The sequence below is a fragment of the Lithobates pipiens genome, unplaced genomic scaffold (assembly GCF_037356315.1).
Source record: "Lithobates pipiens isolate NorthernLeopardFrog02 unplaced genomic scaffold, aLitPip1_a1.2 Scaffold_23, whole genome shotgun sequence".
Taxonomy (NCBI): domain Eukaryota; kingdom Metazoa; phylum Chordata; class Amphibia; order Anura; family Ranidae; genus Lithobates; species Lithobates pipiens.
The window spans coordinates 71,411,317-71,426,712 of NW_027507785.1; the positions used below are offsets into that span (position 1 = coordinate 71,411,317).

Here is a 15,396-nt window from a genome sequence, read left to right on the forward strand (position 1 = left end):
CCAAGATTGGCTGCTGTCTTCTGATAGTGGTGACCCAGCGGTGGGCGTGAATTTCTGTCATTTGTCAAGGCTGTTCGGATAGCCTTTTGTTCAGGCCTCTTTACAAATGCTAACACTTTTGTACCCCCTTTTCCTTTTTTTCACCATTAAAGGAAAGCTTATATTGAAAAAATATGTAGGCTGCCACTGCAGACCTTTCCTGTAGATAAAGCTAGTTACCTGCATGTTATGATGATCCAAAGGCTTCAATACTTTCAGAGTGACTGAGGTGGAACAATAGCCACATCCAAGCAGCAGGCTGGTTCTGGGTCAATGATTCAGAAAGTATTTGTTCCGGAGACAACCAGTATTTTCTAAAGGTTTGTCAGGGAAGTAGGACACATTGGGGTTTATTTACTAAAACTGGAGAGTGCAAAATCTGGTGCAGCTCTGCATAGAAACCAATCAGCTTCCATGTTTTTTTGTCAAAGCTTAATTGAAAGAGATGATTGGCTACCATGCACAGCTGCAGCAGATTTTGTACTCTTCAGTTTTAGTAACTCAACTACATTGCTACAACTATAAAGTGAAGACATGCAGAGGTGCTGGCACATATCTTGAGTATCCTCCCAAAGCCTTCTGCCCTGACCAAATCCAGGGTGCTTAGACAGGTGAAGTTCCAGCCCTCCCATGGAGTGCCAAAACTTGTTGATTTGCCATTTCAATTGGCCCATTACTATTATCATTATTCTAGGAACCAATTGGATTCCTTCTCTTTCTAGATAAATAGTATACCAAGATTCATCTTATCCCACAAAAGTGTTCTTTGACAGGTACACTTTACTTCTACTTGTTATGCATTAAAGCAGGGATCCTCAAACTATGGCCCCCCCAGCTGTTGCGAAACTACACATCCCATGAAGCATTATAAAACTGACATTCATAGACATGACTAGGCATGATGGGAATTGTAGTTCCTGAACAACTGGAGGGCCATAGTTTGAAGACCCACGCATTAAAGTATCTAAATCCAAAAACAAAAACATTTAAGATATTGCATTTTACTTGCACTTAGATGTGGTGGTTGCCTTTGTTTCCTTTTTTTCAGATAAAGAACATATATAGGAATGCCAGAAAATATGTGTTGATCTTGCCAGAAATACTTGCCACTTCCTGTAAGCTTAAAATATAGCATAAAAAAATGTGTATTTTGTGAACTACTAGTCCCGTCAGTTTTCTATGTTATGGACAAAGATAGACAAGGGTAACCCCCCATAGATACCCTGAAGAAGTGAGTGTAGACACAAATAGGCAGGGAGTACATTATTCTCAGCATTGCCAGGTAAAAATAAAGAGGGAAAGAAGCCACAAAAAAGATAGTTGGTAAGCTGCAATATATAAATATTTTGTTTTTGGGTTTAGATATACTTTAAGCTCTTAGTCCATACATGGTTTGAATCTTGCCCAGTTCAGCAGGGGCCGGTAGAGATTCAAACCATCTATGGGCAGGCAGCTGATTGTACCTAATTGATCGACTTGGGTAGAAGCAGCATGACACAATAGCTCCGCAGCATGACACAATAGCTCCGCAGCATGACACAATAGCTCCGCAAAAGAGGGATTCCCGCATCAATATTGACTGTGTTGTTGGGGAAATCGAGTGCAAATTGCACCATCTATGGCTTGCTTTACAGAGACTAATTTGACTATCTGACACTTTTCCATCTCAGCTGATGTGGCCTTCATGGTAGCACTTGTCACAATGATGGCCAAATGTAATAGTTGGATGTGTCTTGGTTGGGAACAGTGTCTGTGAGCATTTGTATCACTTGTCAATAAAAAGATGCATACTCGCTTGACTGTGTGTTCCTTGTAGAGCTGGCTTTTATTTTGGTTTCAAATGGATGTATTTTGACCTTGAAAGTCAGTGACAGCCCACATCCAGCCTCATTCTCAGCAAAAGAAAAGTTTCAAGTGACCATTCTTTCCAGATCAATGGTATTTGACCATCCTTGGCAACAATACAGAATTATATAAGCTTCAGACTATAACACCAGGTGAAATATGCGAGACCCAGATGAAATTTGTACCAAGTGCACGTGCGTTTTTGTTCAGCCAGTTAAAAAAAACTAAACATCTGCATCCCATTTATTAAGGAGTAACATAGACGTTTCTATAATAAACTGTTAAAAGTCTGCATTACTTGCCTGTTCGCTGGGGATTATCTTTAAATCACAGCTCGAATGATACAGGGAACTGCTTGGTAATGTGAGTCGCGTTATATTGATAAACTTAAAAGGTCATGGTATAGGATGCAGTTGCTGTTCAAAGTTTGTCAGGATAAAAATTCCTTTTAAAACTGTTTGTTTTGCTCAAAGACTTTCTGAAAAATTAGCTCATGTCTCCATTTAAAAAAAAAAAAAAAAAAAATGTATATATATATATATATATATATATATATATATATATATATATATATATATATATATATATATATATACTTTCTTTTGATTTAGGATTGCTGACCCCTATCTCCTTCACTCTGATAGATCTATGCCCTTTACAAGATGGATTTTAAAATAACTCTCTGATAAGGTCCCCTTCTTTGGAATCAATTAATGAAACACCAAGGTTTTCTTGATTAATACCATATACTGTACCTTTTCATAACATGACTTCATATTTTTTGGCACCGACTTGCACAATTCCTCTGTTAAGGCTGGCAAATTATATTTAATGGCAATAATACAGTTATGCATTTTTTTTTAAGCAGAAATACTCTACGTATAACTAATTTATTGTTTAAAAGAAATAAAAGCTTGACATTGTAATAAGACTGACTGATTGCAGAATGTAACACGGTCCCGTATGTAGCAATTGATTTATATATTCTGGATAAATCTCAAGAAAATAACAGCAAAAAAATGAACTTTGTGTTCTGTTTAATGTAAAGCACACCTACAAATGTGCTTTGTGCCAGTTCACATTCATATCAGGGTTTTAAGTTCTAGAGACGCTATCCATTTATGAAAGCCATGTTTACACTGTTCACATTAAAGCTAAACATCAGTCCGACGTTACATTAAATCAACAAATGAAAGTGTATATTTAAATTGCATGTGGGGTGAGAAGCATTGTATGCATATGGTTTACACAGTGGCAGTTTGTTTAAAGTCTGCCCAAATCTAACATCATGTTTTAAATTTCACGGTGTCACAGTGATCTATGAGTGGGTTCTAATTAGCTTTACCATTTTAATGTCTCTGGTTGCTTACAAAGAAAAAAGAATTTGAACGTTTGGGTTTGAAGAGTAGCAAAGTGCAGTACCATGCCATAGATAGAAGTAAAGTGAAAACAGAGACATTATTTTTTTGTTGATTAACTCAGTACATTCTAGTGCAAGTTCTTAGGAAAACTTAAGCCCCGTACACGCAGGCCGAATCCTGGGTGACATCGGCCGGTTCAATAAAAAACATTCGGCCCTTGTGTATTGGGAGCTGGTCTGACAGAAGCTTCTGTCGGATGAGCATGCTGGAAAACCAACAGCTAGCTGGCTCCCAATCAGCCGATGGCTGAGAGCGCTGACCGGAGTGTTCTGCCGGGGACACAACGGCTCAGTGGGTGAGATTGCTGTACTAACGTTGGATCTTTAGTACAGAGACTCTGACTGGAGCTGATGGTTTTTCGTTCAGCCCGCTGGGTTGAATGGAAAAAAACTCAGTGAGAACCCGAGTGTTAAAGGTATTGTCTAAATCTGTACTTTACTGGAGTTACAGGGGTTGCTTTACTAAAGCAGTAGACCATGTTCCTTTTAATTTAATCAAGTAATTTTTCACTTCGTAATGAGATTTTCACTTAGCATAGTGTATGTGGTGAAAATTCACTTTGCAAAGAATACCTAGTGACAAGCAAGGAAATTTTACAAAATAGAATTTTTGCTTGCAAAACAGAGTTTCACCTCATTCACTAACCTAAGGGAAAATTATATTGCATAGTGAACATTCACTTTTCAGAGCGAACTGTCCTTATTAAATCAACCCCATATAGTGTACGTCATGGCAAAAAAAATGATGTAATTCACCTCTGCAACACCGCTTTAAATAGATAAAATGCACTCCACTCCTGATTTCCTGTTGTGTGCTGAAAAAAGACAGCATTTTTTGGACTAAGATTATAGGAAATGGTGACAGCCCTGCCCAACTGCCTTTTAATACACTACTAAATTCCTCCCCTTATATCTCTACTACATAGAGAGAAATTGTTTTGTAGTTCAAGATAAGAACTTGTGGGTTGGGTGTGGCTGATCAGGCTCCTTGTGAGGCCATAGTAGAAAACAGACACTGGAATCCCACCTCACTGCGTGACCATCACAAATATTACAATTAAAAAAAGTAATAGTCTGAATGATGATTTTCTCATCTCAGTGTTTAACACTCTGGACCAAGCGTGGTCTGATTTCTCACCATGTATACAGTTTTACTGACTAAATATCTACCTATTTTCCCTCAGTAACTGTAGGTGGGAACAAAACCTAGGTAATATTCCTGAGGATCAGTGGGAGGAAATTCTTAGTAACTTACCCAAAATGTCCCTATCATAGTAGGGCAGACTAACTCAGTTGTTTATCCCATATAGGACATACTGTACGTCCTAGTTATTATTCAAAATTGGAGCGCGTAATGACTCCAACTGCTCTAAATGTGGAAAAAAATTTATGGTAATGTCCATTGTTTAGTTACTTGAATGATGTGATATCTATACTTAAAAGAAAAAAATTCCATGTCCCTTGGGTGCAACCCTTTTATGGGTTTACTTGGATACTTCATTATACATAAACTAATCACCAGGACATGGGTTTCCTCAGCCCCACAGCTCAGAAGGGGTTTAGAGAGATGCGCAATATACTTTCCATCAAGAAACTGAAATATACTGGTAGAAGATGCCCAGAAAAATCCAGAAGCAGTGGTATATATGGCTTGAAAAGATGGATAGCTTATTGTAACCCATCCCTTCCTAAGTAGTTGTTCAGACCCCTTCACCCCACCTGTAACAGGTGTCCCTTGCAGCTGCTTGATCTGAGTGGTATTGACAGGTATTGTAGTTAAAGACTAGACAAATCATAATCTGTAAGTGGATATCTCTTGTTTATTAATTGTATAATTTGCATAAAGAATTAAAAAATTTGAACATTTTGGTAAAACATTTATTTAAAAAAACATTGTAAAAGTATGGATGGCAACACTATGAATTCACAAATAAAAGTAAGCAAAAAATTTGTCTACCAAGTGCTAAACCCGTTTACGTACACCTTACAAGTTTTAGCAAAGTTTAAATTTGGAATTTTTATCAAGTCCTTATTAATACCAACTTACAAGGGCTTGTAAGTTTCTGGAAATATAGAAGGGGGCTTGTATGTAAACATGAATTAAACTGATGAATACGTTTGTGAGAGAAGAATACAATTTGCAGAGATTAAACATTAAATCGTTATTTTTCTATTATGATTGTTTACAGCTGAACCTGGTATCCAGTGTCACCCTATCAAAGACTGCATCAGAACCATCCCCTCAAAGTTTACCTCATACTCCCACCACCCCAACCACACCACTCACTCCTCACTCCCAGGGACCTTCTGTTATTACAACCACCAGCATCCACAATGTGGGACCCATGCGGAGGCGGTACTCTGATAAATACAATGTCCCCATCTCTTCTGGTGAGTAGACATATTTTCTCTGCCATATCGGAGAAAGTATAGGCCAGGGATGGACAGCGTATTCAGGAAACACTAGTCCAATCCAAGTAGCCAGGCAATTAGAGCCTGCACAAATTTTAACCCTCTTAATAAGACTTTGAAGGCAATTTTTGAGGAAAATGTAGAACATACAACAATATTTTTTGTTATAAAATCCTATACATTCTTTATACATCGAAGGTAAAAAAACTATTGTTACAAAATTGTTATAGTGGCGGTTTTGATGTACACTATATGCATGTGATACTGCATAATCATATAGGTTACAGTACATTGTACCCATAACTATGATTTACCAATCCAGTACACAACAACCAATGCGTTTCAAAATTGAATTTATTTTCCTCTTTAGGGATGTATGTCATGTGGGAACATAAATTCCACAATAGAAACAAAATATTAGATTCATCTTAGCAATATTTATTATTTAAATCTTCACATTAGCATACGCATTAGGCAGAGCAATACCTACTCAGGCTAACCTGTACAAGCTCTGTAAACAGTCATCTAGTAAGAACAGTATAAAAATGTCATTCATTGAGTTGTAGTCCTCAATCACTGCCAAGGGTCAGAGGAACAGAGCCACAATCCTGAGGTCGCACAGAAGCACAACAACACCGGATGAAACAACTGTCAGGAAGAGAAATCCAATATATATTATGAGTTGCATAAAAAAGAGGTTATCTTAAGCAATAATATGTAAATATAAAGTCAAAGATAAGACACTTACAAAAACCTACCTTAAAGGTAAGATTGTACCTCCAGCGTTGGTTAGCTGGTGATTGTCCTCTAATGGAATTACTTTAAAAATAATAATAATCCATATGAATGGCCAAATACCAGTCTAAAGAAATTAAAAGATATATGCCAAAGGTTCCATTATTAACAGCCGAGTAGACACAAATTGGTGTACTACTGTCCCAATTGCAAATAACAAGGCATCCTTGCCTAGAGTGAGAAATATATCTCACATGTGTAGGTCCTGGAGTATTTGCGCAATATTTGTACCGTATTTGCTTCCAGTTTATAAAGCCAAAATGGCAGGTACTACAAAATAGGAGACTCCAGTAGAATGTATTCATGCTCAAACTGGCTAATTGGGATTTACTTAGGTCTACCAGAGATAACCAAGGTCTACAGATTGTACGTTGCGCATTGTATGTTCTTGGATTAGCCTGAGTTGCCTAACTTTCAAGATTATTAAACCTCTTCTTTGCTGTTTTTTTACATTTTCATTTTTTCCCACTTTGATTGCAGACATTGCACAGAACCAAGAGTTTTACAAAAATGCAGAAGTTAGGCCACCTTTTACATACGCATCCTTAATTAGGCAGGTAAGTGTACATGTTTTGTTTACTTGGTGATCTTAAAATGTCTCTAAATAAGAATTTCACGCTGAATGAAAGTGTATACCTTTGGACAGCAGAAAGGGGCTAGGCTGAGAGAACATGAGTTTGCCAACTTGCATTCTTCCTTAGAAGAGTCCTGGTTAAAGGTATAGCTGCAACCCCTGTTCATCCTGTACTGAAATATGGTGATGGAGTAGCTGAATGTAAAAATAACACTACCCTTTGTTGTTCATTACCCTTAAAAATGGATTTCCACTTTTTTTTTATTTGTCCACGACCTCAAACTTTCATGAAATTACCTAAGTGGAAAACCAAGTTCATTGTTTGAAGTAAAATTATGTTTAAAATAGTCAATAAACCCTTCACTTTTGGATTTGTTTGAACATTTGTTATTCTTCAAAATTTATATTAGTAGTCATTAGAATTCTTTAAAAAAAAAGCTCTACCGCACCGTGTTCTGTTCTGGCATATGGTAAACTTATATGTGGAGTATTTAGCAGTTACAATAAATGTGCTATCCAGAAATACAATTTCAACTCATAAACAAGTGCAATTGGCGAGAATGATGATATTAAGAGTGATCATGGTAGAAATTAAACCGAAATAGAATAAAATCAAGTCCATTGAAACGATCTTCTTTGATAATGAATATTGTACTCTTCCAAAAAAAGCATGCAGGGAAATGACAGTGAAACAGGTATAGGCAAACTCCACCACCTTAACCCCTAGTGGACAAACTCTCACCTTTGTCCAACAAGGGCAGGGTCCTTTTAAAATAGTCAGTACAAGCTATAATGGCAGATTCAAAGTTCTTCCCTTCCAAACTAACCAGCAGGAGGAATTGTTCAGCATAACAACACAGAAAAAAAAGGAAAAAGGACCTGCCCTTGTTGACCTTTTATAATTTTAAGGTCCACCAAAGAAGGTGAGAGGTTATGTTGGTGGAGTGAGCACTTACATGTTTCACTGTCATTTGCCTATGTGATTTTTTGGGCGAAATCCAATATTCACTATGACAGAAGATCATTTAAGTGGACTTTATTGTATTTTATTTTAGTTTATTTTCTATCATGATCACTGTTGATCATCATCACCAACTGAGCTAGAGTTGAAATTGTATTTCTGGATAGCACATTTATTATAACGAGTTATTACCTGGCATATAGGTTTAACACATGGCAGAATAGACCACGGCATGTTAAAGCTTTTTTCTTTATATGATTCTAACAACGTTTTTTTAGAACTTTGAATACCGCAACTCTATATCATTTCACAATTGTGGTGGGCACGAGATTTATTGGATGTGTTTGTTTTTAGAATCCCTGGTCATTTCCATTTCAATACGTGTATTTTCAATGAGGTACAAATAATAAACTGTTTGGGTTCCGAAGCACAATAAGAAACAAACACTAGTAGGAGCCAGTTATAGAAGCATTGGTAGTTAATGTACCAAAAATCAATGTTGTTATCAAGTAATATTATGTCTTAGAGCAAAATATGGAGTATAATTCCAGTTAGTGAAGTCAAACTCTTGAGTCATATAGGAGTCTCAGAAATAGCTTTTTGAACTTTCTGGGTAAGCGGAGGGAATGGAAGGGTCAGGACTGAACTAATGGAGGGTGGGTAGGAGGAATAAAGATGAAAGAGAGACGCAAAAGGCGGGTTGAGGCAGGTAAAGGGAAAGTGGGTGTATAGGGAGGGTGAGGGAAAGGTTAGTGTGTATTAGGGGGAGCCAGACTCCTGATGGTCTTTGGACCCACCAAAGCTGACTATTTATATGTAGAATCAAAGGTCAAAATCTGCAGACAAATAGTGTGTTAGCCAGGGATCCCAGATTTTATTAAATGTATTGATTTTGCTTGGATTCCTGGTAATTATAAAGATAGTTTAAAAGGCAATTCTCTTTGGATCATTTTAAAACACCCCAATCTTTCATACAGACAAGACCAGACCAACTATTTTAAGATTGGAAAAAATGCCACAGTCCATTGATATTTTAGGAAAATGCTGCATCATTGTGGCATGTAACACAATGATGTCACTTGTTATTAGTGAGTTTATTGGCTAAATATTCACAGTGGCAGTTTGTGAATGTATGTCTTTTTTACTTTTTTAATAAAATAACAATGACATTTTTTGTCATTTTATGTTTTGTGATTTTTTAGGTACATTATATAAAAAATAAATAAATAAATCGCACTCACTGATGAAAAGGGTTTGCAAAATGACATTGTTTTATGAGTCCAGAATATTTTTTTTTTTTTGGCAAAAGAGTTTTGAAAACAGCAATATCTAACATAATTGCTTTTGATTAAGTATTACAATACGATGTGATTATTAGAAAATTCATTTCACACAACAGTGAAAATGAGGCTGTTTAAAGATGGCAAGTCAATTATCACAAACTAGCGTAATCTCTGATCCCTAGAATTAATCTGAGCTCTAAATAATTACTGAGCTGTAATCAGCCGCTGAAATGTTTTGCATTTTTCTTTGATCCCGCTTTGTGAATGACTGATAAATTAATATTTCTACCAGGAAACAGAAATAAAAACTCAAAACAATTAGATAATTCCATTTTGAATGTTGTCATTGAACTGTTAAATAGAGGTATTAATCTCAGATCGTGTTGTGAAGTCTGGTTTATTTATTTTGCACCAAATGATGCATTTTTTGTGGCTCCTGTATTGGCTGTGTCTGCAGATGCGCATTTGGTACAGTTAGTAAAAATAATTACATTATCATATCTGTAATTGTGCTTTTGAATTTTATTTTCTAGCATTATTCTCAAATTATACACAACTTTAATTTCAAATACATTTTCTTATTTTCATGTCATAGATAAGTGTGACACATAAAGGGATACTCTACTTTAATTCACTCCTGCCTTTACTGCATATTAAAAAAAAAGTAGGGCTTTGCTACAATGTTTGTTACATTTCCTTGCCTTTAATAAATAAATTAATCTTTCAATACCCAATTGCTCTGTTGAACATTTCCACTTTTCTTTGCCTGTGCAAAGTATATGTCAAAAGATCTTCCCATTTAGGTTAGTAAGCAAATCCTCTGACACAGGCTTCAGCAGAGGAAGACAACAGTAAACAATGTATGTTTCCAAATCCCACTGCAGCTAAAATGGCAGCTATTATAAAGGATAAGTGCTTTTAATTATACCCCTCCTAAATGCCCTACCAAAAGCCTCAAGAAAGGTAACCTCCCCACACAATATGCATGTGCCAGGCCATTCATAATTAGAACACAATGTAATGCAAATTGAGGTGAAGAGGAGGGGCAGATGATGTCACAAGCTTTATCTTGTCTATCAAAAAACACTTTGTATTTGTGGCAAAATAATGCAAGGTATTCTCTGAATAGCAGTGGTGCCAAGTGAGGGCCCCCTGTCTTCAGTGTACAGAGGGGAATCCGTTGGAGCAGCACCAGAAGATCAAGGCTATCACTGTATGCAGAACGGATTAGTGTAGTGATTTTCAGCTTCCCCCAGTGGCGCTATGGATACTTACATCAGGCCATTCTGGACCAATATTACTGTGCAAAAGATATCATTCCCAGCGCTCTGCTTTAAAGAGTCATTCCACCCAAAGTAATATTTCAGTAAAGGACTAGTTGACTGCATCACCTGCTGCCTTCTTTATACATCTTGGTGACTTCAATATCTAGAACTCCCTTCAAAAGTTCCTTTCTCTCACCCACCTTGAGGTATTCATACTCTTTTAGTAATAATTTCTATGGGATTTTCAAGTGTGTTAGTGGGAATTTAAGCCAGTTCAGCAGTAGGAGGATTTGTGAGGTCAAGTACTGGTGTGGACCAAAAGAACCTTGCTCACAATTTGTGGTCTAATTCATATCAAAGGTGTATGGTAGGATTGAGGTCAGGGCTTTGTGCAGGCCACTAGAGTTTCTCCACACCAAACTCATGTCTTTATGAACTGAGATTCGTGTTAAATGTTGTCAAATCTCAGGACTTTTTGAAAGCAGGATCCTATATTTGCACTTTAATTCAACAGTTCATGGATGGGTATCACTGGGCTTAAAAATTAATAAATGATGTATATAGTATGTAAAAAGTGTTAAACCTGGAATGCCCTTCTTATTATAACCTGCTACTATTGTTCATATAGGCCATTCTTGAATCCCCTGAAAAACAACTAACACTAAATGAAATCTACAACTGGTTCACACGAATGTTTGCCTACTTCCGGCGCAATGCAGCAACGTGGAAGGTATTATTATTTTTTTATTGAGTATTATAAGTTATATAAGGTAAACATCTCCAAAACCATAGGCAGATGTTTGATATAGTGAGAAGATAAAGGCTAAACCCTTTCATAGCTGATCTTTAAAGCTTATCTTAAATCAAAACCTTTTTTGTGGTTATGATAGAATAGGGATAGGGTAGAACCCCTGTCAGATTTTTATCTATCTTGCGTGAATATTTACTTACTTAGCAATCACTTTCATTAGGTCTGACATTTATTTTGAGAATCAAACATTTTGAGGTATCACCAGAATAGGAATAGAGATGAAATCTTCCAGTGAGGACACTTGTGCCAGTGACTATCGTCTAAGAGGCATTTCTTCTACCTTTTTGTTGTGTCTCTGGGTCAGGACAGGGAAGGGAAATCTCCCCAATGGGGCAGAAAATAAACTGGCAGTTTTTTTATACACAGTAACTTTCTCATGTGTATTGATCAGTTAACTAAAAAGTGGTAGTGTGTTAGTGGACTTTTCTAAGGTCCCTGGGTATTGGTGGTTTGTTCATTTGTTTGTGCTTTTGTTCACTACACAAAATGTAACATGTTGATGGAGAGGGTAAATAACATTATAGGGTAAAGGTAAGATAAATACAAATGTTTGGTTTCACCATTGAAATGTATTAAAATATGACCTTTTAAGGAACCATATATGTTGAAAGGCTCACTCTGTTTTAAATGATATACATATTGAGTGGTCCAAAATGGCACTGTTATTTTTATCTTTATTATCTTTCTTGCACTCATTCTGTCAGCTTACCGGTCACTAAATTGATCTGTGTAAATCAATAGACCTTCGTAAATGACCATGTGGGCCATCTATTTTACTGGCCACTGCTCAGAGAGCTAGACAGAGAATTCTTATGTATATATACTTTAACTGTGCTCCATATATATATATATATAGGGGTAGGGGGAATAAGATGTCAGCCCTATGAGAACCTTAAGTTGTAAGCCTAATGGCAATTTAGGGCCTAGATATTCCATTATTCCATTCCATTCCCAGATATTCCATTCCAACATGTTACTGTTTCCAAATTGGAAATGTCTAGCTTTATCAAAGAAGTAGAGTGTTGTACAGTGTTGACCTCTAACATACAAAACAGCAAACTTAAAACTAACCATTGGCAAATCAAAGAAAAAATTGTTTGAATATTGTATTTGAACAGTTGAAACCTCTTGAAACAGAAAGCAAATAAAATCCCAAACGCAGGTTCTTTCCCATCCCTATTCCACCCAAAACTAGCAAAACAAAGTGTTTGTACTCCAAAGTTTTGTGCATAGGGTAATTTTTCATGGCATGGCATTATTTCTGTTTTTGAAGAATTTGTTGTGCCTTCCCTTCCAAGAGATGGAAGGAGATCACAACACAATAAGGGTCCTTTTTCTTTGCAAATTACTTTTTTTGTTTGGTTGTTTCCATTTTTTCAAAAAAAAAGAGTCCACTAACATAGAGCCTGGTGTTTGTTTGCCAAAATTCCTTGATAATAGCGGAAAAAGGTTTAACCCCCGTAAGAGCTGGGATTTTAAGGGCAAGCAGCACACCACATTGTGTAAAAATATAACAATTTATTCAATTAGTTAAAACATGTGGAAAAAGAGCATGATACAAAATAATATAATATCCTAAATAGACAGCAGCTGGCTCATTAGCACAGACATCAGAGTATCTGGTACATGTAGTAAACTGGTATTCTCTCCATTCCATTTTTTCAAATCACCACCAGTGGAAACCAAAATAAATATGCAAGGTCTGTTTACATTCAGTATTCATGCAGTTATTATTCTCCTTTACATGAAATGACCAGTAAAGAAATTGCTGCTATATAAAGAACTGGAAAATGTGTGAAGATTGAATGAAAAAAAATGAATATTGTGTAAAAAATAAAACATATAAAATAATTAAAAGTACAGTTAAACATGTAATCCCTTAAACGGGTCATACATTGATCAAAATTCATTGTTGAATGACTGAATTTCGATGAGTGTTTGGCTGTCCTTACTCACCAGAGGTCAATCATTTGATTAACTTTTGTGGAAGGGACTTGCTGAAAAATGTTTCTCGATCAGCATCTGCAGACACTGATCAGTGTATACTGATAGCAGTGGGCCCTGCTGTCAGAATACAATGGACTGGCGGGGAGGGAGGTAGTTCCTCCAGTCACCTTGTTTGTGTGGCTGGTGGAATCTGTTCATTTATTTTCACTTTTGGTTAAGTCCGTTAGCTGAATGAAAACAAAAAGAAAAACTGAAAGTGTCTGAGCAGCTTTAGTCTTTATTCCACCACTTTTAAAATAGGTCTAAATGCTATTGAGACACTTAGGTTTGTCAGTCATTCCAAAGAAATTTTAAGTACATTTATAGCCAAAACTTTTTGTTTGTTTTGAATAGAATAGGAAAGGTTAAAATCCCCTGTCAGCATTTTTTTTTCTGTTTGTGTCCTGTTGGTGAAATTTCCCTTTGCCTCTTGCCCTTTACGTACAACAGATGGTGAGAGAAAATCTCTCATAGACACTTGTCACAACAGCAGATGTCCCCAGTGTTGGATTTCTATTCTTGTTCAGTGACTGCTCAAAATGTTTGAGTTTCCCTCAAATTTAGCTCTGGTGATAATGGTCACTAGGATGAATAGAGAGGTAAATCTGTGAGCACAGACAGCAATGCAAACCTGACATGGTTGCCAACCCTTCACCACGCAACTCTTGTTTTTTTCGTTTTTTTTTTCCCCCAACATTTTTGCTACTCAACAAAAAATACAAAAGGATTCCAAGAAATGTAAGAGATGGTTATGATGAAAATTGAAAGAAGACTTGTCATTGCAACATGGTGTCAGCTGTCATGGCCTGATAGCATATATGATTCATTAAAATGAAACTGCTAACTTTTTTCTTTTTTTAATGGTAAATATGATGTATAGATGGTTATTTCTGCCAATAATTAGCGCTCACCTTTGAATGTTTTCTCTCCTGTCCCCGCTGCAGAATGCAGTGCGCCATAATCTTAGTCTACACAAGTGTTTTGTGCGAGTAGAAAACGTAAAAGGGGCAGTATGGACAGTGGATGAAATAGAATTCCAAAAAAGGAGGCCACAAAAGATCAGTGGGTACGTCCACCATCCTTTAAAACTTCTTAGTGTAGTGTGTTATTGTACATGTGGTGATGGAGTAGCAGAGATGTGCTAAGAGGAAAGTACAAAACATCATCCCCTGCCATTTTGTATGCCCACTGTACCCCTGTCCTGCTTGCTTTGGTGTATGCTGCATCACTTGCCTGGTGCTTTTTAAGCGAACCTGTCATTTGTGTCAGTTGATGACAACCGTTTTCTGAGGGTTTAACCAATATTTAGCCTACATAAATTTGGCAGCATTTTCCAAAATATTGGTTTAGGCCAGAAAAAGGCTGCCACTTTGCACACCTGACAAATTCTATTAAAGTGCCTATGCCTGTTAACCCTCACCAACCATTTGCTTATGCATTGTTATGTTCTTTTTCCTTTCCCTTCATTGTCTGTGCTGCTTCCCCCACTTTTTATTGCTTTCAACCTTTTGTATGCCTCTTCCCCATCCCTTTTTTGCTTTCCGTTCTCCCATTTCCTCTTTTTTCCCCCCAAATCACATCATCCTTGTTGCTGCCGCTTTGGTCCCAGGGTGCCATTCGCACCAATCTCTCTCTCCATAAGTGCTTTGTCAGAGTAGAGGATGATTATGGGTCAGTTTGGACTGTTGATGATGAAGAGTTTAAACGTGGCCGTCATATTCAGAGAGGCCGTCCTCGAAAATACTGCCCTGATGAACACTTTGACGAACTTATTACACAGTAAGAGCTTTAACTTGCTTGATTTGCTTTTTTATGTTTTGCCACCTATCCTCTTTCAAAGCTACTTTTCTTGCATGTTTCATTTGCCAACATTTCATGCAGCAACTCCTCTAACCTCTACTGAAGTTTGTGCTATTCCTCCAAAAATGTGTGTGTGTGTTTTTTTTAACATATGTTATTGGCTACATGTTCTTGTCCTGCTTATGGTGGAGGTAGACATTCTGAT

General features: G+C 36.8%; 1 protein-coding gene across 19 annotated transcripts in view; it reads left to right on the forward strand.

Annotated features, from left to right (window-relative positions):
• Positions 1 to 15,396, forward strand: part of FOXP1 (forkhead box P1) — a 1,079,246-nt gene that overhangs the window by 1,042,293 nt on the left and 21,557 nt on the right. For all 19 annotated transcript variants that reach the window (XM_077451838.1, XM_077451836.1, XM_077451844.1 and 16 more), the window contains 4 exons: positions 5,494 to 5,695; positions 6,992 to 7,068; positions 11,223 to 11,324; positions 14,336 to 14,457. In XM_077451838.1, coding sequence (XP_077307964.1) covers positions 5,494 to 5,695; positions 6,992 to 7,068; positions 11,223 to 11,324; positions 14,336 to 14,457 — 503 coding nt within the window. The remainder of the gene's footprint in view (positions 1 to 5,493; positions 5,696 to 6,991; positions 7,069 to 11,222; positions 11,325 to 14,335; positions 14,458 to 15,396) is intronic.